Below are 25,303 nucleotides of genomic sequence, written 5' to 3'. Positions count from 1 at the left end.
AGGGACGGGCGGAGGGAGGGACCGGCCCCGGCCCCAGCCCCGGCCCCGGCCCCGCCGGGCGGAGATGCTCCTTGGGGGCCGCCCCGGGCACGGACACGGACACGGACACGGACACACACGGACGGCCCGGCGGACCGAGGACAGGGCTGCGCCCCCGGAGCTGCAGCGGGGCCGGAGAGGTGAGAAGCCCTGCCCCGCGCCCCCGGCCCCCTGCCCGATGCCCCCACGCCCTCCTCTCTCTCTCTCTCTCTCTCTCTCTCTCTCTCTCTCTCTCTCTCTCTCTCTCTCTCTGTCCCGCCCGGGCTGGGGAGTCCGAGGGCGCGGGTTCTAATCCCGCCACCTGTCAGCTGGGTGACTTTGGGACAGTCACTTCACTTCTCCGGGCTTCATCTCCAAAATGGGGATGAAGACTGTGAGCCCCACGGGGGAGACAGCCTAATCACCTTGGATCTCCCCCTGCGCTTAGAACGGCGCTTGGCACCTGGTAAGCGCTTAACAATCATTCATTCAATCGTATTTATTGAGCGCTTACTGTGTGCAGAGCACTGTGCTAAGCGCTTGGGAAGTACAAGTTGGCAACATATAGAGACGGTCCCTACCCAACAGCGGGCCCACGGTCTAGAAGTCAGCTGGGTGACTTTGGGCAAGTCACTTCACTTCTCTGGGCCTCGGTTCCTCATCTGTAAAATGGAGATTAAGACTGTGAGCCTCAGGTGGGCGATGGATTGGGTCCAATTCCATTCATTCATTCATTCATTCAATCGTATTTATTGAGCGCTTACTGTGTGCAGAGCAATGTACTAAACGCTTGGGAAGTACAAGTTGGCAACATCTAGAGACGGTCCCTACCCAACAGCGGGCTCACAGTCTACTAGGGGGAGACAGAGAACAAAACCAAACATATTAACAAAATAAAATAAATAGAATAAATACGTACAAATAAAATAGAGTAATAAATACGTACATATTTACATACGTACATGTATGTGCATACGTACATATATACGTGTATATACCTATATACAGGTGCTGTGGGGAGGGGAAGGAGGTAAGGCGGGGGGGATGAGGAGGGGGAGAGGAAGGAGGGGGCTCAGTCTGGGAAGGCCTCCTGGAGGAGGTGAGCTCTCAATAACAATAATGGTATTTGTTAAACGCTTTCTAGTGCCAAGGCTGTTCTAAGCGCTGGGGAAGATACAAGGTGATCGGGTTGTCCCACGTGGGGCTCACACTCTTCCTCCCCATTTTACAGTTGAGGGAACTGAGGCCCAGAGAAGTGAAGCGACTTGCCCAAAGCCACCCAGCAGACAAGTGGCAAAGTCGGGATTAGAACCCACAACCTCTGACTCCCAAGCCCGGGATCTTTCCACTAAGCCACGCTGCTTCTCACTAACTACCAACATTATTATTATTATCCTCATATTCCTATCTAAATCCTCTTGTCTGTGTAACTTTTTCCTCTCCCCCTCCCCATCCCCCCCGCCCTATCTCCTTCCCCTCCCCACAGTACCTGTATATATGTTTGTACAGATTTATTACTCTACTTAATTTACTTGAACATATTTACTATTCTGTTTTGTCGATGTGCATCTAGCTTTACTTCTATTTATTCTGATGACTTGACACCTGACCACATGTTTTGTTTTGTTGTCTGTCTCCCCCTTCTAGACTGTGAGCCCGTTGTTGGGTAGGGACCGTCTGTATATGTTGCCAACTTGTACTTCCCAAGCGCTTAGTATAGTGCCCTGCACACAGTAATTGCTCAATAAATACGATTGAATGAATGAATGATTATTAAAATTCACTTTTAAACTGCAAACGCCGAGCCCCCTGTGCCCATTCCCCAGCCCCGGCTAAAGCCAACCTAGGGACGAGCCTTTGCTGACTCGGGCTTTCCCTCATTCATCATCCCTTCATTCGTACTTACTGAGCGCTCACAGTGTGCACAGCACTGGACTAAGCGCTTGGAAAGCAAAGTTCGGCAACAGATAGAAACAATCGCTGCCCACGATGGGCCTCTCCACTTTCTCTCCGCTCGCCAGCCGGAGAGAACGGCCCTCCAACCTTGGGACCCTGGCTATTTGGGGGGGACTTTAAATTAGTCTTTGCACCGAAAATTAGGGGATTGATTGTCCGCTCGGTGCGTCATAAATAATCCAAGCACTCCCTTATCAAAGTGAAAATCTCATTGGAGATTGGAGATGAAGTCAAGGAACCGCAAAAGTAAAATATAGCGGATTTCATTGTGATAGTGTGTCTTCTGCTGTAGGAAACAGAGCAGAAGAGGGGCTCGGCTTGCCTAATTTTAATAATAATAATGATGGTTATTTGTTAAACTCTTACTGCGTCATAAATAATCCAAGCACTCCCTTATCAAAGAGAAAATCGCATTGGAGATTGGAGTTGAAGTCAAGGAACAGCAAAAGTAAAATATACCGGATTTCATTGTGATAGTGTGTCTTCTGCTGTAGGAAACTGAGCAGAAGAGGGGCTCGGCTTGCCTAATTTTAATAATAATAATGATGGTTATTTGTTAAACTCTTACTGCGTCATAAATAATCCAAGCACTCCCTTATCAAAGAGAAAATCGCATTGGAGATTGGAGTTGAAGTCAAGGAACAGCAAAAGTAAAATATACCGGATTTCATTGTGATAGTGTGTCTTCTGCTGTAGGAAACTGAGCAGAAGAGGGGCTCGGCTTTCCTAATTTTAATAATAATAATGATGGTTATTTGTTAAATTCTTACTATGTGCCGTGCACTGTGCTAAGAGCTGGGGTGGATACCAGCAAATTGAGTTGGACACAGTCCCCGTCCTAGGGGGGGCTAACAGTCTCAATCCCCATTTTACAGATGAGGTCACTGAGGCACAGAGAAGTGAAGTGACTTGCCTAAAACACAGCAGACTAGTGGCAGAGCGGGATTAGAACTCATGACCTTTTGACTCCCAAGTCCGTGCTCTATCCACTGACCCTTGCCCCATCTCTAATTTTAGGAAACCAGCAGCTTGAAGATATGGCTCTCTAGCCCCTAAGTACCCCACTTTCTTTTTTTAAAATCAAGCCTTAACATCCTGGGGGCTGTAAAGGGGAATAATGAAAGGAAAATATTGTAAAAAAAGATTAGTTTTAAAAGGAGAACTCTTAGCAATGTTCTTTTTTAATGCCTCCTTCATATATATATATTGTATCTCATTCCCTTTCTAAAAATGTTTAGTTTTAAAAGAGGAACTCAGCAATACTCTTTTTTAAAGCCTCATTTATATACATTCTATCACTCCCTTTCTCTTTTTCCCTCAGGCAGAGATCCTGTCTGCCAAATCTATTGTACTTACCTAAACACCTGGTAGAGTGCACTCCACACAGTTAGTGCCCAATAAAAGCTATTGATTGATGTATTTCTTTGTCTCTCTTTCTCTCTTGCACACCCATCCAACTCTGAGATAATAAGCCAGGTTCTAGGCGTTCTTGTAAGGAAAAATGAAGTTGTTGAGAATAAGCAAGCAACTTGAGAGAAACAGCAAGCAATTTAAGCAAAGCTGCCCAAGAATTTACCATGTGGCCTCTTTCCTGGTTTGTGGAATATCTGCTTTTAATAGGGGCACTTGAATTGGCACGAACATCAAAGATGCATGAGGATCTGGTTATTGAAAATATTTGATGGGTAACTGCAATTTCTGAAACAACCTTAATCCTTTAGTAAATGCATTATTATTTTATTATTATTATTATTATTATTATTATTATTAGAGTCATCATCATCATCCAGGTCTTTCCCACTAAAATAAAAAGGAGAATTAGAGTAAAGACAATGTTTTCATTCCCTCAACTTCTCCACCCATATAGCTCTCCCTATTTAATTTAATCATCAAGTAAGATGAGATGGTGATGCATTTAATGTACCAGTTTCTTAATTCAGGAGAAGTCTGGGATGATCCTTTTGTCAAATTTCTAAAAAGTTGAATTTTTGAATATTTCAATCCATGCATGGAGGGAGCATGAAAAATACATGTAAGCGTTAAAAATGTTGTGTGAATAAAGGGAAAAAATCAAAATATATGCACAGTATACAAATAAAAGACCTTGAAAGGATAAGGCTCTGCAAAAATGAGCTTCTGAAGTTCATCTACTAGAGCAACTTTTAGATGTCCCTCTAGACTGTAAGCTTTCTGTGGGCAGGGAACAAATCTATCGGGGCCTGGGAGTCACAAGGTTTGCTGCCGTTTGTCTGCTGCATAGGGTTAGGGCACGGGCCTGGGAGTCACAAGGTTTGCTGCCATTTCCCCTTTTAGACTGTGAGCCCACGGTTGGGTAGGGACTGTCTCTCTATGTTGCCAACTTGTACTTCCCAAGCGCTTAGTACAGTGCTCTGCACACAGTAAGCGCTCAATAAATACGATTGATAATGATGCCATTTGTCTGCTGCATAGGGTTAGGGCACGGGCCTGGGAGTCACAAAGTTTGCTGCCGTTTGTCTTCTGCATAGGGTTAGGGCAGGGGCCTGGGAGTCACAAGGTTTGCTGCCATTTCCCCTTTTAGACTGTGAGCCCACTGTTGGGTAGGGACTGTCTCTCTATGTTGCCAACTTGTACTTCCCAAGCGCTTAGTACAGTGCTCTGCACACAGTAAGCGCTCAATAAATACGATTGATAATGATGCCATTTGTCTGCTGCATGGGGTTAGGGCATGGGCCTGGGAATCACAAGGTTTGCTGCCATTTCCCCTTTTAGACTGTGAGCCCACCGTTGGGTAGGGACTGTCTCTATATGTTGCCAACTTGTACTTCCCAAGCGCTTAGTACAGTGCTCTGCACACAGTAAGCGCTCAATAAATACGATTGATAATGATGCCATTTGTCAGCTGCATAGGGTTAGGGCATGGGCCTGGGAGTCACAAGGTTTGCTGCCATTTCCCCTTTTAGACTGTGAGCCCACTGTTGGGTAGGGACTGTCTCTCTATGTTTCCAACTTGTACTTCCCAAGCGCTTAGTACAGTGCTCTGCACACAGTAAGCGCTCAATAAATACGATTGATAATGATGCCATTTGTCTGCTGCATGGGGTTAGGGCACGGGCCTGGGAGTCACAAGGTTTGCTGCCATTTGTCTGCCGCATAGGGTTAGGGCATGGGCCTGGGAGTCACAAGGTTTGCTGCCATTTCCCTTTCTAGACTGTGAGCCCACTGTTGGGTAGGGACTGTCTCTCTGTGTTGCCAACTTGTACTTCCAAAGTGCTTAGTACAGTGCTCTGCACACAGTAAGCGCTCAATAAATACGATTGATAATGATGCCATTTGTCTGCTGCATGGGGTTAGGGAACGGGCCTGGGAGTCACAAGGTTTGCTGCCATTTCCCCTTTTAGACTGTGAGCCCACTGTTGGGTAGGGACTGTCTCTCTATGTTGCCAACTTGTACTTCCCAAGCGCTTAGTACAGTCCTCTGCACACAGTAAGTGCTCAATAAATACGATTGATAATGATGCCATTTGTCTGCTGCATAGGGTTAGGGCATGGGCCTGGGAGTCACAAGGTTTGCTGCCATTTCCCCTTTTAGACTGTGAGCCCACTGTTGGGTAGGGACTGTCTCTCTATGTTGCCAACTTGCACTTCCCAAGTGCTTAGTACAGTGCTCTGCACACAGTAAGCGCTCAATAAATACGATTGATAATGATGCCATTTGTCTGCTGCATGGGGTTAGGGCACGGGCCTGGGAGTCACAAGGTTTGCTGCCATTTCCCTGTTTACACTGTGAGCCCACTGTTGGGTAGGGACTGTCTCTCTATGTTGCCAACTTGTACTTCCCAAGCGCTTAGTACAGTGCTCTGCACACAGTAAGCGCTCAATAAATACGATTGATAATGATGCCATTTGTCTGCTGCATAGGGTTAGGGCACGGGCCTGGGAGTCACAAGGTTTGCTGCCGTTTGTCTGCTGCATAGGGTTAGGGCACGGGCCTGGGAGTCACAAGGTTTGCTGCCATTTCCCCATTTAGACTGTGAGCCCACTGTTGGGTAGGGACTGTCTCTCTATGTTGCCAACTTGTACTTCCCAAGCGCATAGTACAGTGCTCTGCACACAGTAAGCGCTCAATAAATACGATTGATAATGATGCCATTTGTCTGCTGCATAGGGTTAGGGCACAGGCCTGGGAGTCACAAGGTTTGCTGCTATTTCCCCTTTTAGACTGTGAGCCCACTGTTGGGTAGGGACTGTCTCTCTATGTTGCGAACTTGTACTTCCCAAGCGCTTAGTACAATGCTCTGCACACAGTAAGCGCTCAATAAATACGATAGATAATGATGCCATTTGTCTGCTGTATGGGGTTAGGGCACGGGCCTGGGAGTCACAGGGTTTGCTGCCATTTGTCTGCTGCATAGGGTTAGGGCATGGGCCTGGGAGTCACAAAGTTTGCTGCCATTTCCCTTTCTAGACTGTGAGCCCACTGTTGGGTAGGGACTGTCTCTCTATGTTGCCAACTTGTACTTCCCAAGCGCTTAGTACAGTGCTCTGCACACAGTAAGCGCTCAATACATATGATTGATAATGATGCCATTTGTCTGCTGCATGGGGTTAGGGCACGGGCCTGGGAGTCACAAGGTTTGCTGCCGTTTGTCTTCTGCATAGGGTTAGGGCAGGGGCCTGGGAGTCACAAGGTTTGCTGCCGTTTGTCTTCTGCATAGGGTTAGGGCAGGTGCCTGGGAGTCACAAGGTTTGCTGCCATTTCACCTTTTAGACTGTGAGCCCACTGTTGGGTAGGGACTGTCTCTCTATGTTGCCAACTTGTACTTCCCAAGCGCTTAGTACAGTGCTCTGCACACAGTAAGCGCTCAATAAATACGATTGATAATGATGCCATTTGTCTGCTGCATGGGGTTAGGGCATGGGCCTGGGAATCACAAGGTTTGCTGCCATTTCCCCTTGTAGATTGTGAGCCCACTGTTGGGTAGGGACTGTCTCTATATGTCCCCAACTTGTACTTGCCAAGCGCTTAGTACAGTGCTCTGCCGACAGTAAGCGCTCAATAAATACGATTGATAATGATGCCATTTGTCAGCTGCATAGGGTTAGGGCATGGGCCTGGGAGTCACAAGGTTTGCTGCCATTTCCCCTTTTAGACTGTGAGCCCACTGTTGGGTAGGGACTGTCTCTCTGTGTTGCCAACTTGTACTTCCCAAGTGCTTAGCACAGTGCTCTGCACACAGTAAGCGCTCAATAAATACGATTGATAATGATGCCATTTGTCTGCTGCATAGGGATAGGGCATGGGCCTGGGAGTCACAAGGTTTGCTGCCATTTCCCCTTTTAGACTGTGAGCCCACTGTTGGGTAGGGACTGTCTCTCTATGTTGCCAACTTGTACTTCCCAAGCGCTTAGTACAGTGCTCTGCACACAGTAAGTGCTCAATAAATACGATTAATAATGATGCCATTTGTCTGCTGCATGGGGTTAGGGCACGGGCCTGGGAGTCACAAGGTTTGCTGCCATTTCCCCGTTTAGACTGTGAGCCCACTGTTGGGTAGGGACTGTCTCACTATGTTGCCAACTTGTACTTCCCAAGTGCTTAGTACAGTGCTCTGCACACAGTAAGCGCTCAATAAATACGATTGATAATGATGCCATTTGTCTGCTGCATGGGATTAGGGAACGGGCCTGGGAGTCACAAGGTTTGCTGCACTTTGTCTGCTGCATAGGGTTAGGGCACGGGCCTGGGAGTCACAAGGTTTGCTGCCATTTCCCCGTTTAGACTGTGAGCCCACTGTTGGGTAGGGACTGTCTCTCTATGTTGCCAACTTGTACTTCCCAAGCGCTTAGTACAGGGCTCTGCACACAGTAAGCGCTCAATAAATACGATTGATAATGATGCCATTTGTCTGCTGCATGGGGTTAGGGCACGGGCCTGGGAGTCACAAGGTTTGCTGCCATTTCTCCTTTTAGACTGTGAGCCCACTGTTGGGTAGGGACTGTCTCTCTATGTTGCCAACTTGTACTTCCCAAGGGCTTAGTACAGTGCTCTGCACACAGTAAGTGCTCAATAAATACGATTGATAATGATGCCATTTGTCTGCTGCATGGAGTTAGGGAACGGGCCTGGGAGTCACAAGGTTTGCTGCCGTTTGTCTGCTGCATAGGGTTAGGGCACGGGCCTGGGAGTCACAACGTTTGCTGCCATTTGCCCTTTTAGACTGTGAGCCCACTGTTGGGTAGGGACTGTCTCTCTATGTTGCCAACTTGTACTTCCCAAGTGCTTAGTACAGTGCTCTGCACACAGTAAGCGCTCAGTAAATACAATTGATAATGATGCCATTTGTCTGCTGCATAGGGTTAGAGCATGGGCCTGGGAGTCACAAGGTTTGCTGCCATTTGTCTGCTGCATGGGGTTAGGGCATGGGCCTGGGAGTCACAAGGTTTGCTGCCATTTCCCTTTCTAGACTGTGAGCCCACTGTTGGGTAGGGACTATCTCTCTATGTTGCCAACTTGTACTTCCCAAGCGCTTAGTACAGTGCTCTGCACACAGTAAGCGCTCAATAAATACGATTGATAATGATGCCATTTGTCTGCTGCATGGGGTTAGGGCACGGGCCTGGGAGTCACAAGGTTTGCTGCCATTTCTCCTTTTAGACTGTGAGCCCACTGTTGGGTAGGGACTGTCTCTCTATGTTGCCAACTTCTACTTCCCAAGCGCTTAGTACAGTGCTCTGCACACAGTAAGCGCTCAATAAATACGATTGATAATGATGCGATTTGTCTGCTGCATAGGGTTAGGGCACGGGCCTGGGAGTCACAAGGTTTGCTGCCATTTGTCTGCTGCATGGGGTTAGGGCATGGGCCTGGGAGTCACAAGGTTTGCTGCCATTTCCCCGTTTAGACTGTGAGCCCACTGTTGGGTAGGGACTGTCTCTCTATGTTTCCAACTTGTACTTCCCAAGCACTTAGTACAGTGCTCTGCACACAGTAAGCGCTCAATAAATACGATTGATAATGATGCCATTTGTCTGCTACTTGGGGTTGGGGCACGGGCCCGGGAGTCACAAGGTTTGCTGCCATTTCCCCGTTTAGACTGTGAGCCCACTGTTGGGTAGGGACTGTCTCTATATGTTGCCAACTTGTACTTCCCAAGCGCTTAGTACAGTGCTCTGCACACAGTAAGCGCTCAGTAAATACGATTGATAATGATGCCATTTGTCTGCTGCATGGGGTTAGGGAACGGGCCTGGGAGTCACAGAGTTTGCTGCCATTTCCCCGTTTAGACTGTGAGCCCACTGTTGGGTAGGGACTGTCTCTCTATGTTGCCAACTTGTACTTCCGAAGCGCATAGTACAGTGCTCTGCACACAGTAAGCGCTCAATAAATACGATTGATAATGATGCCATTTGTTTGCTGCATAGGGTAGGGCACAGGCCTGGGAGTCACAAGGTTTGCTGCTATTTCCCCTTTTAGACTGTGAGCCCACTGTTGGGTAGGGACTGTCTCTCTATGTTGCCAACTTGTACTTCCCAAGCGCTTAGTACAGTGCTCTGCACACGGTAAGCGCTCAATAAATACGATAGATAATGATGCCATTTGTCTGCTGCATGGGGTTAGGGCACGGGCCTTGGAGTCACAGGGTTTGCTGCCATTTGTCTGCCGCATAGGGTTAGGGCATGGGCCTGGGAGTCACAAGGTTTGCTGCCATTTCCCTTTCTAGATTGTGAGCCCACTGTTGGGTAGGGACTGTCTCTCTATGTTGCCAACTTGTACTTCCCAAGTGCTTAGTACAGTGCTCTGCACACAGTAAGCGCTTAATAAATATGATTGATAATCATGCCATTTGTCTGCTTCATGGGGTTAGGGCATGGGCCTGGGAATCACAAGGTTTGCTGCCATTTCCCCTTGTAGATTGTGAGCCCATTGTTGGGTAAGGACTGTCTCTATATGTTGCCAACTTGTACTTCCCAAGTGCTTAGTACAGTGCTCTGCACACAATAAGCACTCAATAAATACGATTGATAATGATGCCATTTGTCTGCTGCATGGGGTTAGGGCACAGGCCTGGGAGTCACAAGGTTTGCTGCCATTTGTCTGCTGCATGGGGTTAGGGCATGGGCCTGGGAGTCACAAGGTTTGCTGCCATTTCCCCTTTTAGACTGTGAGCCCACTGTTGGGTCGGGACTGTCTCTCTATGTTGCCAACTTGTACTTCCCAAGCGCTTAGTACAGTGCTCTGCACACAATAAGCGCTCAATAAATACGATTGATAATTATGCCATTTGTCTGCTGCATGGGGTTAGGGCATGGACCTGGGAGTCACAAGGTTTGCTGCCATTTCCCCTTTTAGACTGTGAGCCCACTGTTGGGTAGGGACTGTCTCTATATGTTGCCAACCTGTACTTCCCAAGCGCTTAGTACAGTGCTCTGCACACAGTAAGCGCTCAATAAATACGATTGATAATGATGCCATTTGTCAGCTGCATAGGGTTAGGGCATGGGCCTGGGAGTCACAAGGTTTGCTGCCATTTCCCCTTTTAGACTGTGAGCCCACTGTTGGGTAGGGACTGTCTCTCTATGTTGCCAACTTGTACTTCCCAAGCGCTTAGTACAGTGCTCTGCACACAGTACACGCTCAATAAATACGATTGATAATGATGCCATTTGTCTGCTGCATGGGGTTAGGGAATGGGCCTGGGAGTCACAAGGTTTGCTGCCCTTTGTCTGCTGCATAGGGTTAGGGCATGGGCCTGGGAGTCACAAGGTTTGCTGCCATTTCCCCTTTTAGACTGTGAGCCCACTGTTGGGTAGCGACTGTATATGTTGCCAACTTGTACTTCCCAAGCGCTTAGTACAGTGCTCTGCACACAGTAAGCGCTCAATAAATACAATTGATAATGATGCCATTTGTCTGCAGCATAGGGTTAGGGCACGGGCCTGGGAGTCACAAGGTTTGCTGCCATTTCCCCTTTTAGACTGTGAGCCCACTGTTGGGTAGGGACTGTCTCTCTATGTTGCCAACTTGTACTTCCCAAGCGCTTAGTACAATGCTCTGCACACAGTAAGCGCTCAATAAATACGATTGATAATGATGCCATTTGTCTGCTGCATGGGGTTAGGGCACGGACCTGGGAGTCACAAGGTTTGCTGCCGTTCGTCTGCTGCATAGGGTTAGGGCACGGGCCTGGGAGTCACAAGGTTTGCTGCCATTTCCCCGTTTAGACTGTGAGCCCACTGTTGGGTAGGGACTGTCTCTCTATGTTGCCAACTTGTACTTCTCAAGCGCTTAGTACAGTGCTCTGCACACAGTAAGCGCTCAGTAAATACAATTGATAATGATGCCATTGGTCTGCTGCATGGGGTTAGGGCACGGGCCTGGGAGTCACAAGGTTTGCTGCCATTTCCCATTTTAGACTGTGAGCCCACTGTTGGGTAGGGACTGTCTCTCTATGTTGCCAACTTGTACTTCCCAAGGGCTTAGTACAGTGCTCTGCACACAGTAAGCGCTCAATAAATACGATTGATAATGATGCCATTTGTCTGCTGCATGGGGTTAGGGCACGGGCCTGGGAGTCACAAGGTTTGCTGCCGTTTGTCTGCTGCATAGGGTTAGGGCACGGGCCTGGGAGTCACAAGGTTTGCTGCCATTTCCCCTTTTAGACTGTGAGCCCACTGTTGGGTAGGGACTGTCTCTCTATGTTGCCAACTTGTACTTCTCAAGCGCTTAGTACAGTGCTCTGCACACAGTAAGCGCTCAGTAAATACAATTGATAATGATGCCATTTGTCTGCTGCATAGGGTTAGGGCATGGGCCTGGGAGTCACAAGGTTTGCTGCCATTTGTCTGCTGCATGGGGTTAGGGCATGGGCCTGGGAGTCACAAGGTTGCTGCCATTTCCCCTTTTAGACTGTGAGCCCACTGTTGAGTAGGGACTGTCTCTCTATGTTGCCAACTTGTACTTCCCAAGGGCTTAGTACAGTGGTCTGCACACAGTAAGCCCTCAATAAATATGATTGATAATCATGCCATTTGTCTGCTGCATGGGGTTAGGGCATGGGCCTGGGAGTCACAAGGTTTGCTGCCATTTCCCCGTTTAGACTGTGAGCCCACTGTTGGGTAGGGACTGTCTCTCTATGTTGCCAACTTGTACTTCCCAAGCGCTTAGTACAGTGCTCTGCACACAGTAAGCACTCAATAAATATGATTGATAATGATGCCATTTGTCTGCTGCATAGGGTTAGGGCACGGGCCTGGGAGTCACAAGGTTTGCTGCCGTTTGTCTGCTGCATAGGGTTAGGGCAGGGGCCTGGGAGTCACAAGGTTTGCTGCCATTTTCCCTTTTAGACTGTGAGCCCACTGTTGGGTAGGGACTGTCTCTATATGTTGCCAACTTGTACTTCCCAAGCGCTTAGTACAGTGCTCTGCACACAGTAAGCGCTCAATAAATATGATTGATAATGATGCCATTTGCTGCATGGGGTTAGGGCACGGGCCTGGGAGTCACAAGGTTTGCTGCCATTTGCCCTTTTAGACTGTGAGTCCACTGTTGGGTAGGGCCTTCAAGGCCCTACTGAGAGCTCACCTCCTCCAGGAGGCCTTCCCAGACTGAGCCCCTTCCTTCCTCTCCCCCTCATCCCCCTCTCTATCCCCCATCTTACCTCCTTCCCTTCCCCACAGCACCTGTATATATGTATGTATGTTTGTACATATTTGTTACTCTATTTATTTATTTTACGTGTACATATCTATTCTATTTATTTTATTTTGTTAATATGTTTGGTTTTGTTCTCTGTCTCCCCCTTTTAGACTGTGAGCCCACTGTTGGGTAGGGACTGTCTCTATATGTTGCCAACTTGGACTTCCCATGCGCTTAGTACAGTGCTCTGCCCACAGTAAGCGCTCAATAAATACGATTGATGATGATGATGTTCTATCAACATGTCAATATTGTTGTATTGTATTCTCCCATATGCTTAGTACAGTGGGATTGACTGATTGGTTGATGTGCCAACTTTAGCAGGCATCTCTTCAAATCTGATAACCCCAGGTAAAATAAGTCGTGAATTTGTATTAGGTTAGTGTTAAGGGAACCGTTTGGGGGAGGAAAACTGACAAAAAACCTTGTCAAATATTATAATAGTTATTTATTCTTTCAATAAAGACAATCATTACCTTAAAACAGAAGTCCAGTGGAGCACCTATTTAGTTGCAAAGCCATATGAATTTATTTGATTTAGCTGTCTTCCTCTCAGAGATATGTAACAACCATATGGAGATGATGCACCACTCTTTGGAGAAAAGAGAACATTTATAGGGCAAAGCAGGAAAGCAGTTCTAGATGTTTTAAAAGGAGCTTTTTCCTGGAGTCAGATCTATCAGGGTGCTGTTTTAAAGCAAAATTAATTTAATAAACAAAAAGGATAAGATGAAATTGCATTTACTTGGAGAAGATGTATTTCCTTGGTTCACACCATATGAAGCTTGAGTTGACTTTTTATTTTATCCCCTGACCAGTGTTTTATGAATTACATTGAACAGGTCTTGTCTTATTTCTGCAGGTGACGTTTCCAGTGTTCTTGAAAAAAGTCATATGATTTAAGCGTGAGAAAGGACATGAGGATTCCAGCAAGTTGGAGTTCTGCCCGTCAGAATGAAACAAATGTTGAAAGACTTTTCAAATCTATTGTTAGTGATGCTCTGTGACTATGGTGAGTACTGTTTATATAATAAGCAGTAATAATAATGATGATGGTATTTGTTAAGTGCTTACTATGTGCAAAGCACTTTTCTAAGCGCTGGAGTTGTACAAAAACCTAAAGCTAATTGAGAACATACTTTCAATGTGAATTGTATGTGGGAAGTGCTATCAGTGGATGATCTCTTTATCTGTTTTCAAAATCTGTTTTAAGAATGAACTGAACTCTACCATGCAATTTTGTTGTGACAGGCAATGTAACATCTATTCTTTGCAGCCCACTTACTCTATTCAGATTATTTCAGTGTCCTACTGATTTTAGAGAAATCTTCCTCACAGGCCTCAGAAGGTAGAAAATTATTATCACTCCGATTTTAAGAATGAAGCATTGAGGCTCAGAAAAGTAGAGACCTCGACTCCTTCTAGTAGCTCAGGATATGCTTGAGGCAAAACTCAGGATTCCGGTCTCACCTCTGACTGTTAGACCAAACTCCAGTTACAGTCTGCCTCGCCTTTCAGTCACAGAGAGGATTTCCCTCAATTGTTACTCTGTCAAAAAGAAGGAACAATGAAGATTCATTCCATCATGAGTTTCAAGTGAAAAACACTCTGACTCAAAAATTCATTTAGTACAAACTTTTAACCTAAATGAGAAAGGACCTTCTGACTCCTTTTGGTGAAATCTGTAGCTTTGACTCTTGGACACTGAGTTGGTTTTTTTTGTTTTGTTTTTTTGAGAGGTGGATGAAGATGGATTCAAATGTTTCAAATAAAATTTGGAGATTGTTAGCCAGCTGAATTTCCACCACTGCTGGAAAGCTTGAAGGTCCCATTTCAGGGTCCCATTTTACTGTTCTGTGGGATAAAATGGGGCTAGGTGGTTGCTAAATGTTAAAGGCTGGGAGACAACTGACCTGAAAATAGAAAATGTGGCTGTTTTCTTCTTTCAGAGAGCCCCAGTGAATTAAAGGAACCAGTCAAAACTCAGGCCTGTTAATTGATAGCCTTCTTCTGCTGTTAATTTCCTGTGTGATTTTTGAGCAGCTCACTTAAGCTCTCTATACCTCATTGTTCTCTCTAAAATTGAGATAACATCACCAGCTGGCACAATAGGGTTGTTTTGTGAAAGGCCAACAAAAGCAATTGCAACCTAAATGTTAACTAATATTCATCACCACACAAGAATCAAAAATGATAATGTTGAATTTAAAATCAACATCAATAATACTTGTGTGCATTTCAACAGCCAAATAGCCAAGCCATTATCTGTCTATTTGACAAATAATACTCTTCCAACCCAGAAATATTCCTCAAGGGGTGATAGTTGATAATTGTATTGCTGAATCCTGTCTCCTGCAATAAATATTTGGAGAAGGTTCAGCTGAGAGAGATGAGGATATGTATGGCTATCCTTCTGCACCTCTCCTGTCGTAGCCATTGGGGCGGGTCCAGATTAAAAATGATGTGATCTTGAGTGGGTGAAGTTTGAAAGACAAATATTGGTTGCCACGTCTAGAATGGGGCCAGTTACTCTGTCACCTTCAATATCTCCAAAAACATGGAACAGGAACATCCAGGAGTCAGAGGACCTGGGTTCTAATCCTGTTCTGCCATCTGTCTGCTGTGTAATGGTTAAGACTGTGAGACACATATGGGACAGGAACTGTGCGCAACCTGATTATCCCCAGTGCTTAATTCAAGTGCAATAAGTACAATAAAAGCACTTAACAAATACCATTAAAAAACAAACCAAAAATACCCAAGATTAGGCTTATTACTAAAAATTATAGGAATTGTGTCTGAGTTTCCTGAAGCGTCCCCTCGTTACCCAAAGCCTTTAGAAGGAGACTAGTAGGGATGTGGGGAAGGAAGTGCTTAGTACAGTGCTGAGCATACAGTAAGCACTCAATAAATACAGTTGATTGATTGAGATGAAGGCTAATTAGACTCAGGTAGCTCAAAAGTGAACTTGGAATGAAGGCCTAGGAGTAGAGAGGAGGCCGAAGGCATGAGGAGTGAGAACCAGTGGGAAAGGGGACAATGGGACAAATATGTCAAAGGGCTGGGAGGGAGGAGAGAAAGATGAGAAGCTGGAGGAAGTGGGGCAAATGGGGCAACCATCTTGTGGGGTCCAGAACCGCCCTAACTTTGGAGAGATCACCTAGCCCAGATTCCCACCAGCTCCAGATCCCAAGGCCAGTTCTCAGATGGACGAGTAACACCTTCTTTGGCGTTTTCTTTCAGTTCTCGGCGAAGTGGAGCATCTCCTCCTCGGGCAAGCGGGACATGTAGCTTTAAGCAACGACACGGTGTCGGTAACTTTCCGGCTGTCTGATGGTGGCAACGGAACTGTGAGGAATGTGTCGGTCCTGCTGCTAGAGGCCAGCACCAACCGGACGCTCGGTACCAAACGCCTCCCGATGAACCAATCCCGGGGCACTGTAGAGTTTGAGTGTTTCCATTTTAGACACGCCGGAGACTATCGGTTCGCCATGGCCTCCGACATCGTGGATAATGACACCAGTGTGCCCCGGAGGGAGAGTAGTGCCCACCTGAGGGCAGAGTGGCCCGTCTTTCACATCGACTTGAACAGGACATCGGGGGCAGGGGAGAATGCCCTAGAGGTGGGGGTTTTTACCCATCAGCCTCTGTGCCCGTTCGCTGTGGGCAGACCTGACATTTCCCTGGACGTTGCCTTTTCCAGTAGCCCCCCTGAACCAAGAAACAACCCAGACCTCCAGCCATTTGGAACAAGAGCCAGCAGACGGATTGTCCTGTCTCCGGCGCAGTGGGTGGAGTTTGACTGTGCTTCAGGGGATCGGGGCGTCTACGTGACCGTGGCACTGAGACTGCAAGACCCCGACTCGGTCATTACGTCGTCGGGGCCCATAGACCTCGTGAGCAGATTTGGATACAAACTGGTGGTGGTGCCAGAACTGACATGTGAGTCGGCGGTGGAGGTGGTGGTTGTGCGGCCGCCGTGTACTCAGGCCCCGGGGAAGATTGCCGTGTACAAGGAGGCTCCCAGGCGGACTGGGGAGAAAGCCGCCTGGCTAGCGGAAGCCCACCTGCAGCCGCGGGACCGCAGAACCATGTTTAACTGCACGTTGTTCGACGTGGGGAAAAACACGTACTGTTTTGAGTTGGACTTGGCCAACAAAAGCCCGATTTCTTCCAGGGAGAAGGAATGCATGGTGATCCAGAGAAACATAGGTTTGTGTTGAGTGCTTGCTTATTTTATTTTTTAATACAGTATTTGTTAAGCCCTTACTATGTGCCGGGAACTTGTGAAGGGCGCTTTCCGCATTTATTAGTGCTGTGGATTGGGCCGAGATTCCCCCAGCGACTGACTCTAGAAAATACTATTTTGTATCATTTTTATTCATGCTTTTGCTGCCTGAAATCACAAAACACAGACAGGCAGCCCTGGGTAATAATAATAAAATTATGGTATTTGTTTAGTGCTTACTATGTGCCAGGCACTGTACTAAGCACTTGGGTTGATACAAGCAAATTACGCTGGTCACAGTCTTTGTCCCACGTAGGGCTCACAGTCTCAATCCCCATTTTACAGATGAGGTAACTGAGGTCCAGAGAAGAGCAACAACTTGCCCAAGGTCGCCCAGCAGGCAAGTGGAGGAGCCAGGAGTAGAACCCAGGTCCTTCTTACTCTCAGACCCATCCCCTATTGGCCAGACCACACTGCTTCTCCAGTTCTTGAACTCAATCAATCCATGGTATGTAGTGAGCATGTACTCTGTGCAGAGCACTGTATTACATGCTTGGGAGAACACTCTTGAATTAGAACCAGTCAATCAATCAAATTGATTGAACCTGTTAGCATCTAGGTGATCCTTTCCATTTGGCAACAAGATGCCCAACTCTTATTAGTTATTCCTCCCAACACTCTGAAACTCTTGTACTTTTTCCCATTTTTGAAGAGAAGAAAAGTGAATGTATTTAGGGCAGATTAGATTAGAACTCAGAACATCTGAATTCCCAATCTGGATTAATCCTCTGAGACTCGGAATCCATTGAAAGCCTACCAGCTTTGGCTGGAGATACACAGCCTTAATGAATTGCTAGGTGATGGCTTTAAGGAGGTGAAAGAGGGAGTGGAATGAGGCAAAGAATGAGGTTTTATAGACCACAAAGTCCCTGCCCTCATAAATTCATTTCATTCAGGTTTAAGTTTCTTTGGCTGGAGAACAAATCTTTGTTCCTGCACTGGCAAGAACCTGGTGTCTAGCCATGATTTTAGTGAAGAAGTTCTTTAGCCATCCCTCTCCCAGAGAAAACTTTCAGAATTGGCTGAAAAAGGAAGTGGGTTGAGGTGAGTTTTTCTTTTGATTTGGTTTGAAGTTGAACTGATGCCCTGGGCTGGAAATAGGTGGCATATCATGGTTAATGAAGCCCCTTTTACCGGGTCACTGGAAGGTGCCGTGTAAAGTTATTGAGTCTGTAAATATGTACGACCCTGACTCAAACTGTAACTCTTCTAGGCATTTTTGTTTTCTTTCTTTTGGAATGGAACAAGGACTTTGTAACTAATGTTTGCTCTTGAGGATTCTGTTTGGTCTGTGCTTTGAGCACTTAAGAATTCACTTATCAAGAACAGAGGTGGTGGGGTTTTTTTTTAGTTTACTTAGAGTGCTTATCCCCCTCTGGATGAGAAATAAACGTTGATAATATTCATCACTAAAATATCGCCACTGTCTTTGTGCACTGTTAGCCCATTGAAGTGGCCAATGTAATTCTATTGGCCCAGAGAAGTTAAATGATTTGCCCAAAGTCACACAGCTGACAATTAGTGGAGCCAGGATTTGAACCCATGACCTCTGACTCCAAAGCCCATGCTCTTTCCACTGAGCCACACTGCTTCTCTAATGTTATCTTCCAGTAGTAGTGGTAATGGCATTTATTGATAATCTACTAAACTCAGTGCACTGTACTAAGTGCCTGTGATTGCAAGGGATCAAGCTCCAGGGTAACTCGAGGATTCATTTAACCTACATTTTTTAATGGTAGCATTATTGTCTGTGCATGCATTCACCCTAAAGGCTTCTGAAGGGAATGTTTTCAATGTTATTTGGTCTTCATGCCCCTTCATTGTCATTAGAGTGGTCCTGGTAAGGGCAGCATCTCTGTGTCTTGAGGAGCTACAGACCACATCCTGGGTGAGCTTGTAAATGCAATTGTTTTCTGTGGAATTCTTCTGTCTTGGTCTAAGGGGATTTTACTGCAAAACTGGGGTTTTGCAGTCTTCTCCATGGAGGGGAAATATTCCTAAAGGGTCTTCCTTAATTGTCTTTCCCATTTCCCAATTTGGGAAAAGGATGATAGGATATTTTCTCTCCCTGACATAGGGCAGATCCATCAGTAGTATTTATCGAGCTCTTACCATGGGCAGAGCACTGTACTGAGCACTTGGGAGAGTACAGTACAACAGAGTTGGCAAATGTGATCCCTGCCCACAAGGAGTTTACCATTTACAGGCAGTTCAATGGCTTCCCTCAGAGAAAAGCAACCAGACTTAGCATCCCATGACCTTGTGTCTCCACAGAAACCTGGAGCCTGTGGCAGTCCTGGACCCCTTGTAGTGTGACGTGTGGCGAAGGAATCCGTGAGCGGCACAGGATATGCCTCACTTCCACCCCGGCTAAGCCAGGCTGCGTTGGAATCACAATGGAAGCGTCCCTGTGTTCCCTAGAAGAGTGCTCTAGTATGTGTCATCTCCACTTCAGCTTTAAATAACAGTGATAATAATAACGATGGTATGTGTTAGGCGCTTACTATGTGCCAAGGCACTGTAGTAAACACCGGGGTAGAGATAAGATAATCAGGTCGGACACAGTCCCTGCCCCACCTGGTCTAATGGGGAGGGAAAACAGGCATTGAATCCCCGTTTTACAGATTAGGAAACTGAGGCCCAGAGAAGTTAAGTCATTTGCCAAAGCCAGTATTAGAACTCAGGTCCACTGAGTCCCAGGCCTGTGCTCTTTCTAGACCACTCTGCTTTAAAGCAGAGACTGGTCCCTGCATGTGAACCCAGCACAATCGAGCCTGGGCAGTAAATATCACATTCATTCAATCGTATTGAGCGCTTACTGTGTGCAGAGCACTGTACTAAGCGCTTGGGAAGTGCAAGTCGGCAACATATAGAGACGGTCCCTATCCAACAATGGGCTCACAATCTATCACTGGCCTTAAACCTTAACTGGGTCCTGATGTGGGGAAAACCCAATTCTTTTCAGTTTGTCCCTTCTCCTTTCTGCCCTACTTAGTCTTCACCTACAAATAGAGATCAGATTATCTTGGATCTACCCCAGAGCTTAGCACATAGTAAGCGCTTAGCAAATGCCATCATCTAAGCTGTTGGAAATTACTGAACCTCCCAAAATCTCCGCAACTAGAGGCAGAGGAAGAAGAATAGGTGGAAATAGTTGAAGTTCAGGTAAGTGGCTAAAGGATGGAACATATAAGACTATAAAAGCAGTGCCATTTCTGGGTCACATAAATCCTGGTTGGCTATGGATTGTGTCTTCTACCTCTATTGTACTGTCCAAAGAGATTAGTATAGTGCTCTGCACACCTGCTATTGACTGAACGGTCAGTCCACTAGCCCAGGATTCTATATTGGACCAGGATGCCCAGATGTGATAGTTGCTCTCCTTGATATCCATCCTAATCAGTCAGTGGTATTTATTGAGTTCTTACCTTGTGCAGAGCACCGAACTAAGCACTTGAGCAAGTACAATACAAGAGTTGGTAGCCACACTGCCTGCCCACGCAGAGCTTGCAGTCTAGAGGGGGCAACAACAATAAGAAAATCTAACTTGCTTAATTTTTCCCTCTATATCGATCGTCCTTTTCCTCTGACTCACAATTGATCCCTCATCCATCAGTTTATCCACACTCCTCTTGAACCCACTGCCATTTTTAGCCTGGACTGCTCTCTGGAACTCCAGTGAAGAGATATTTCTTTCTTCGATTGTTATCAAGCCATGGTGTTTATTTAGCGCTTACTGTGTGCAGAGTACTGTACTAAGCCCTTGGGAGAGTACAATATAGCAGAGTTGGTAGACATGTTTCCCACCTACAAATGCCCCCTCATCCCAGAAATGAGAGAAGGGGTCACCATCAGTTGGGCATTCACCCTTTTCACACCTTTCAGGGTTTTAATAGTAACTGTGGTATTTATTAAGCACTTACTGTGTGCCAGGTGCTACACTAAGCACTGGGGTATATACAAGATAATCAGGTTGGACACAGTCCCTGTTCCACATGAGGCTCACAGACTTAATCCCCATTTTACAGATGAGAAAACTGAGGCACAGAGAAATGACACAACTTTCCCAAGGTCACACAGCAGACAAGGAGCAGAGCTGGGATTAGAACCCAGGTCCTCTGATTCTCAGGCCCATACTCTTTCCACTAGCCCATGCTGTTTCTCAGGTTTCGATTTTGTCCAACTATTACTTAGAAATCGGGTAAAGGGGGATTGTAGTCAGTGGTTTTTTGGACAGTGTTCTCGGTCTCAATAAATCAGAACCCACGCCCCAGAACCTGCCAGCCGATAAAGGGACTCTGTGGGTCGGGAGGTTTGGCTGTGTGTTCCCCATCCCCATTGGGTGAGTTTGCCATTTGGCCTGCTGGCTTTTTAGAGGACATTTAATGTTCTGTGATCTAGCTCTATTCTGTGAGTTTATCTTGCTCCATAGGAGGCTGACAGCCCAATTGCCCCTGCCTCTGGGCTTCATCTAGTGGAACAGTGATTATTTCATTGCTATCTGAAAAGACCACTCTGATCAAGCTAAGTGGAGGCAACAGTCCTGGAGTAACAAGAAATAAAAAGGGGACCCAAAGCCAGTGATTCACAGAGAAGGCAAAACTGGAAGGTATTTTGAAGGCCTCAGTTACCTCATCTGTAAAATGGGGATTAAGACTGTGAGCCCAATTTGAGACAGAGACTGTGTCCAACCTGATTAGCTTGTATCTGCCCCAGTACTTAGAATGCTTGGCACCTAGTAGGCATTTAACAAATACCATTTGACACCCCCCCACCTCCAAAAAACCCAACAAGAATTGACAGATGTATTCCCTGCTCACAAGCATCTGATTGTGTTGTATTCATCACAGCACTTGGCACATAGTAAGCGCTTAGCAGATACCACACTAATTATGCCTTTTGATTGTTGTTGCAGCTGTGAAACCTTCTGGCTCGCCACCCCTCCAGCCTGGAGGCCCCCAGAAGGCTAATAACATGGTGACGGTCACCGGCATCTCCCTTTGCCTGTTCATCATCGTCGTCACTGTCCTTGTTACCCTGTGGAGGAAGTTTGGGCGGACTTCCAAGTGCAGCCCCCCCTCCCGCCACAACTCCATCCACTCTCCCGGCTTCCGGAAGAACTCAGACGAAGAGGACATCTGTCCGCCGGGAGAGCGGCGGGAGAGTTTCTCCGACGGGGGCGAGGGGCCCCCGGGGAATCCCGGAGAGCTCGGCATCCCCCTGACCTACCGGAGGAGCCTCCAGTTGGCCTCCGAGGAGGATGCCTCTGGCAGCGAGAGCTTCCAGTCCAATGCCCAGAAGATCATCCCCCCGCTGTTCAGCTACCGCCTCGCCCAGCAGCAGCTGAAGGAGATGAAGAAGCAGGGCCTGTCGGAGACCACCAAGGTGTACCATGTGTCCCAGAGCCCCCTGACGGACACCGCCGTCGGGGCCACGGCAGAGGCCCCCTTGGATCCGGACGGCCCGGAGGAAGCCGCAGCGGCCACCAAGTTCAGGATCCGGCCGCCGTTTCCAGACCGGCCGACGGGGCCCTCGGGAGAGAGGCCGGTCTCCAGGCTGGATCTGGCCCTGCCTCAGGTCCGGCCCCCGGTGACCCCTGGCAGCCAGACCCTCCTCCGCTGGCCCCAAGCAAAAGCGGCCAGCGGCCGCTGGGGCCGGTCGGAAAAGGGCTACCCACGCAACTCCCACTTCCGAAGGGCGGCCAGCTTCCACGAGGGCAGACAGGCCCGGCCTTTCCGGGAGAGGAGCCTGTCCACGCTGACGCCTCGCCAGGCTCCCGCCTACGGCTGCGGGCCCCAGGTCGAAGGCCGGTTCCGGCCCCGGTCTCGAGGGCCCCGGCAGGGCCCGGGGAAGCCCGAAGGCGGCCAGGGGGGAGAGCCAGGTGGTGAGCCCCTCAGCGCTTCCTCCAAATCGCGCCCCGCAGGACTTCCGGCGAGAAAACCCAACCTGATGGGCGAGCGCCCGACCGGGCTGGCGGCCGAGATAGAGTGGGCCGACCCCCCCAGAACTAGAAGGGGCCCTTCGCCGAATGCTAGGAGTGCCTTGAGGAAAGAGCCCCTCCTCACCGTCACCGCCCCCAAGGGGACCTCTCAGCGACCTAGCCCCCTGAGCCCCTCCGAGGCCAGGAGAGACAAGCCCCAGGGCTTCACCTCGCACCCAGGCTACGCATTCTACGACAACACTTCCTTCGGTCTCTCTGAGTTGCAGCCGAAGATGCTCGACCTGCCTGGTTATTTTGGGTCCAACGAAGAAGACGACGAAACCACCAGCACCCTAAGCATGGAGAAGCTGGTGTTTTGAGCGATGCCGGGAGAGCCTCCGGAACTCTTTGAACTCCCTTCCGGCCCTCAGCCCTGACTGTTAGGCGAAAGGTTTCCTTATCAGGCGTCCTGCTGGACCCTGCCTGAGAAAGACGAAGAAACTCACAGGACAGGCTCTTTCTAATGCCATTTTTTTTAAACACTCAGAAGGAAGGAGTTTTTTCTACTGAGCTCATTTCTATTGTCAGTCTATTAACGTTAGTTCAATAAAAAAAGCCATCGTGGAAAGAGCTTCATCTCTCGAGGTGGGGAAAGTTCCAAAGTCCAGCTTGGGAGTGGGGGAGTACCTTTAAAGGAATGTCAGCGGCTTTGATCTCCCTTCCTGTTGGAAACAGATCCACCTTGGAAAAATGAACGGAAATCATTGGGAATGGAGATATTTGTCCCCACCTCTTCCGGCCAGACCATAGCAATCTTCTGAAGGAAGTCTGAGGCCGGGTGTGGTATCCAGTTACGAGGGAGCTGTGGGCTGGGCTCATCCGCCTTGAGAAGAAATCAAAGCTTTCCTCAGAGTAGATGTGGGAAAATACTACTAATAGTAGAAGTAGTAGTGGTGTTCAGTGGGCAGTCAAGAGACCTAGCTTTTAAACTCACCTCTACCACTGGCCTGCTGTGTGACCACAGGCAACTCATTTAACCTCTCTGTGCCTCTGTTTCTTCTGTAAAATGCAGATAAAACACCTGTTTTGCCTGCCTTAGACTACGAGGTCCAGCAGAGGCAGGGTGGGTCAGGAACTTTGATATGATTATTTTGCATCTTTCCAAGTGCTTGGCATCTAATAGGCACTGAACAAAAACTATTATTATTATTGGAAACAGAGACATCAACATTGCTAAGGTGAAAGTCTCCCACCTGCTGCCAAATCATTCCAACATCTTCTCTCCATTTACAAACTCCAGTTCAACCTTCTTTTCCTCCAAAACCAATCTTAAAAAACATATACATATTTCTCAGCAGTGCTTTCTCATATCTAGTAAATCCCCTTGACAGTGTCTTCTAAAACTACTCTTATTCCCAGAAAAATGCATGGCTGACACTCAACAAGCAGAGGGAAAAACATCTCTTCCTAGCTAGAAGTAGAATACACAGCAACTAGGAATGTGGTAATGTCTGCAAACAGGATCCAGAAAATTTCCAAGTTTTCTCATTTTGATACTGCTTCCCCAATAGTCAAGAGTTCTTCTGACTCCTGACTCATAAGGACCCAGATTTTATGGACCACTAAATTGTTTGTAGCGTTTTAAGTTGGGCATTTGGGAAGGAGCATTTTTTTTTTTCATTTCTAGGGCCTGAGGTCACACAGCAGGCAAGTGGCAGAGCTTGAGATTAGAACTCAGGTCCTCTGACTTCCAGGCTGGTACTCTTTAGTTTCCAGGCCATGTTGCTTCTCAGTTTACCTTAAAATTCCACAGCACAGAGCCTTACCTTCCTTTCAGCAAATAGATTGATATAATTATCACTGATCTTCTACTTGGCAATTTTTTACAAGCTGGTTTTTCAAACTGAGCTTCTTAGCCTTTCTCTTCTGACATACGTTATGACAAATAAGTCTCATTGCCTGGGTCAGCTCACTTTCAGATTGATAAGGTGATACACGGAATCCCCCCACTTTCATTACTGTGATGCATTAATTAATTAATTCTTTGAATTGTATTTATTCATTCAGTTGTATTTATTGAGCGCTTACTGTGTTCAGAGCTCAATAGTATTGCTCAGTATTTATTGAGTGATGACTGTGTGCGGCACATTATACTAAGCACTTGGGAAAGTACAATACAAGAATAAACAGACACATTCTCTGTCCACAGTGAGCTTGCAGTCAAAGGAGGGAGTAAACTTCAACTGAGAAGCACAGGCATTTTGTATTATTAATCCTCACAACATTGTACTCTGAAGCACTCAATACAGTGCTCTGCAGAGTAAGCACCAGAGGAGGGAAATGTGTGGGCTGGGTTGTAGAAGGAAACAAGATGAGGTAAGAGGGGGCAAGGTGATGAAGTGCTTTAAGGCCAATGGTGAGAAGTTTGTGTTTGTTATAGAGG

General features: G+C 47.2%; 1 protein-coding gene across 1 annotated transcript; it reads left to right on the top strand.

Annotated features, from left to right (window-relative positions):
• Positions 1–126: 126 nt before the first annotated feature.
• THSD1 (thrombospondin type 1 domain containing 1) lies at positions 127–23,371 on the top strand. The gene is made up of 5 exons (XM_038761559.1): positions 127–179; positions 13,515–13,664; positions 15,896–16,864; positions 19,215–19,373; positions 21,856–23,371. Exons 2-5 carry the CDS (start codon positions 13,607–13,609, stop codon positions 23,238–23,240), a joined length of 2,571 nt encoding a protein of 856 aa, XP_038617487.1. The 5' UTR covers positions 127–179; positions 13,515–13,606; the 3' UTR covers positions 23,241–23,371.
• The last annotated feature ends 1,932 nt before the right edge of the window (positions 23,372–25,303 follow it).

The sequence above is a fragment of the Tachyglossus aculeatus genome, chromosome 20 (assembly GCF_015852505.1).
Source record: "Tachyglossus aculeatus isolate mTacAcu1 chromosome 20, mTacAcu1.pri, whole genome shotgun sequence".
Taxonomy (NCBI): domain Eukaryota; kingdom Metazoa; phylum Chordata; class Mammalia; order Monotremata; family Tachyglossidae; genus Tachyglossus; species Tachyglossus aculeatus.
The sequence above is the reverse complement of the archived record's forward strand: the minus strand, read 5'-3'. Positions and strand labels throughout refer to the sequence as shown.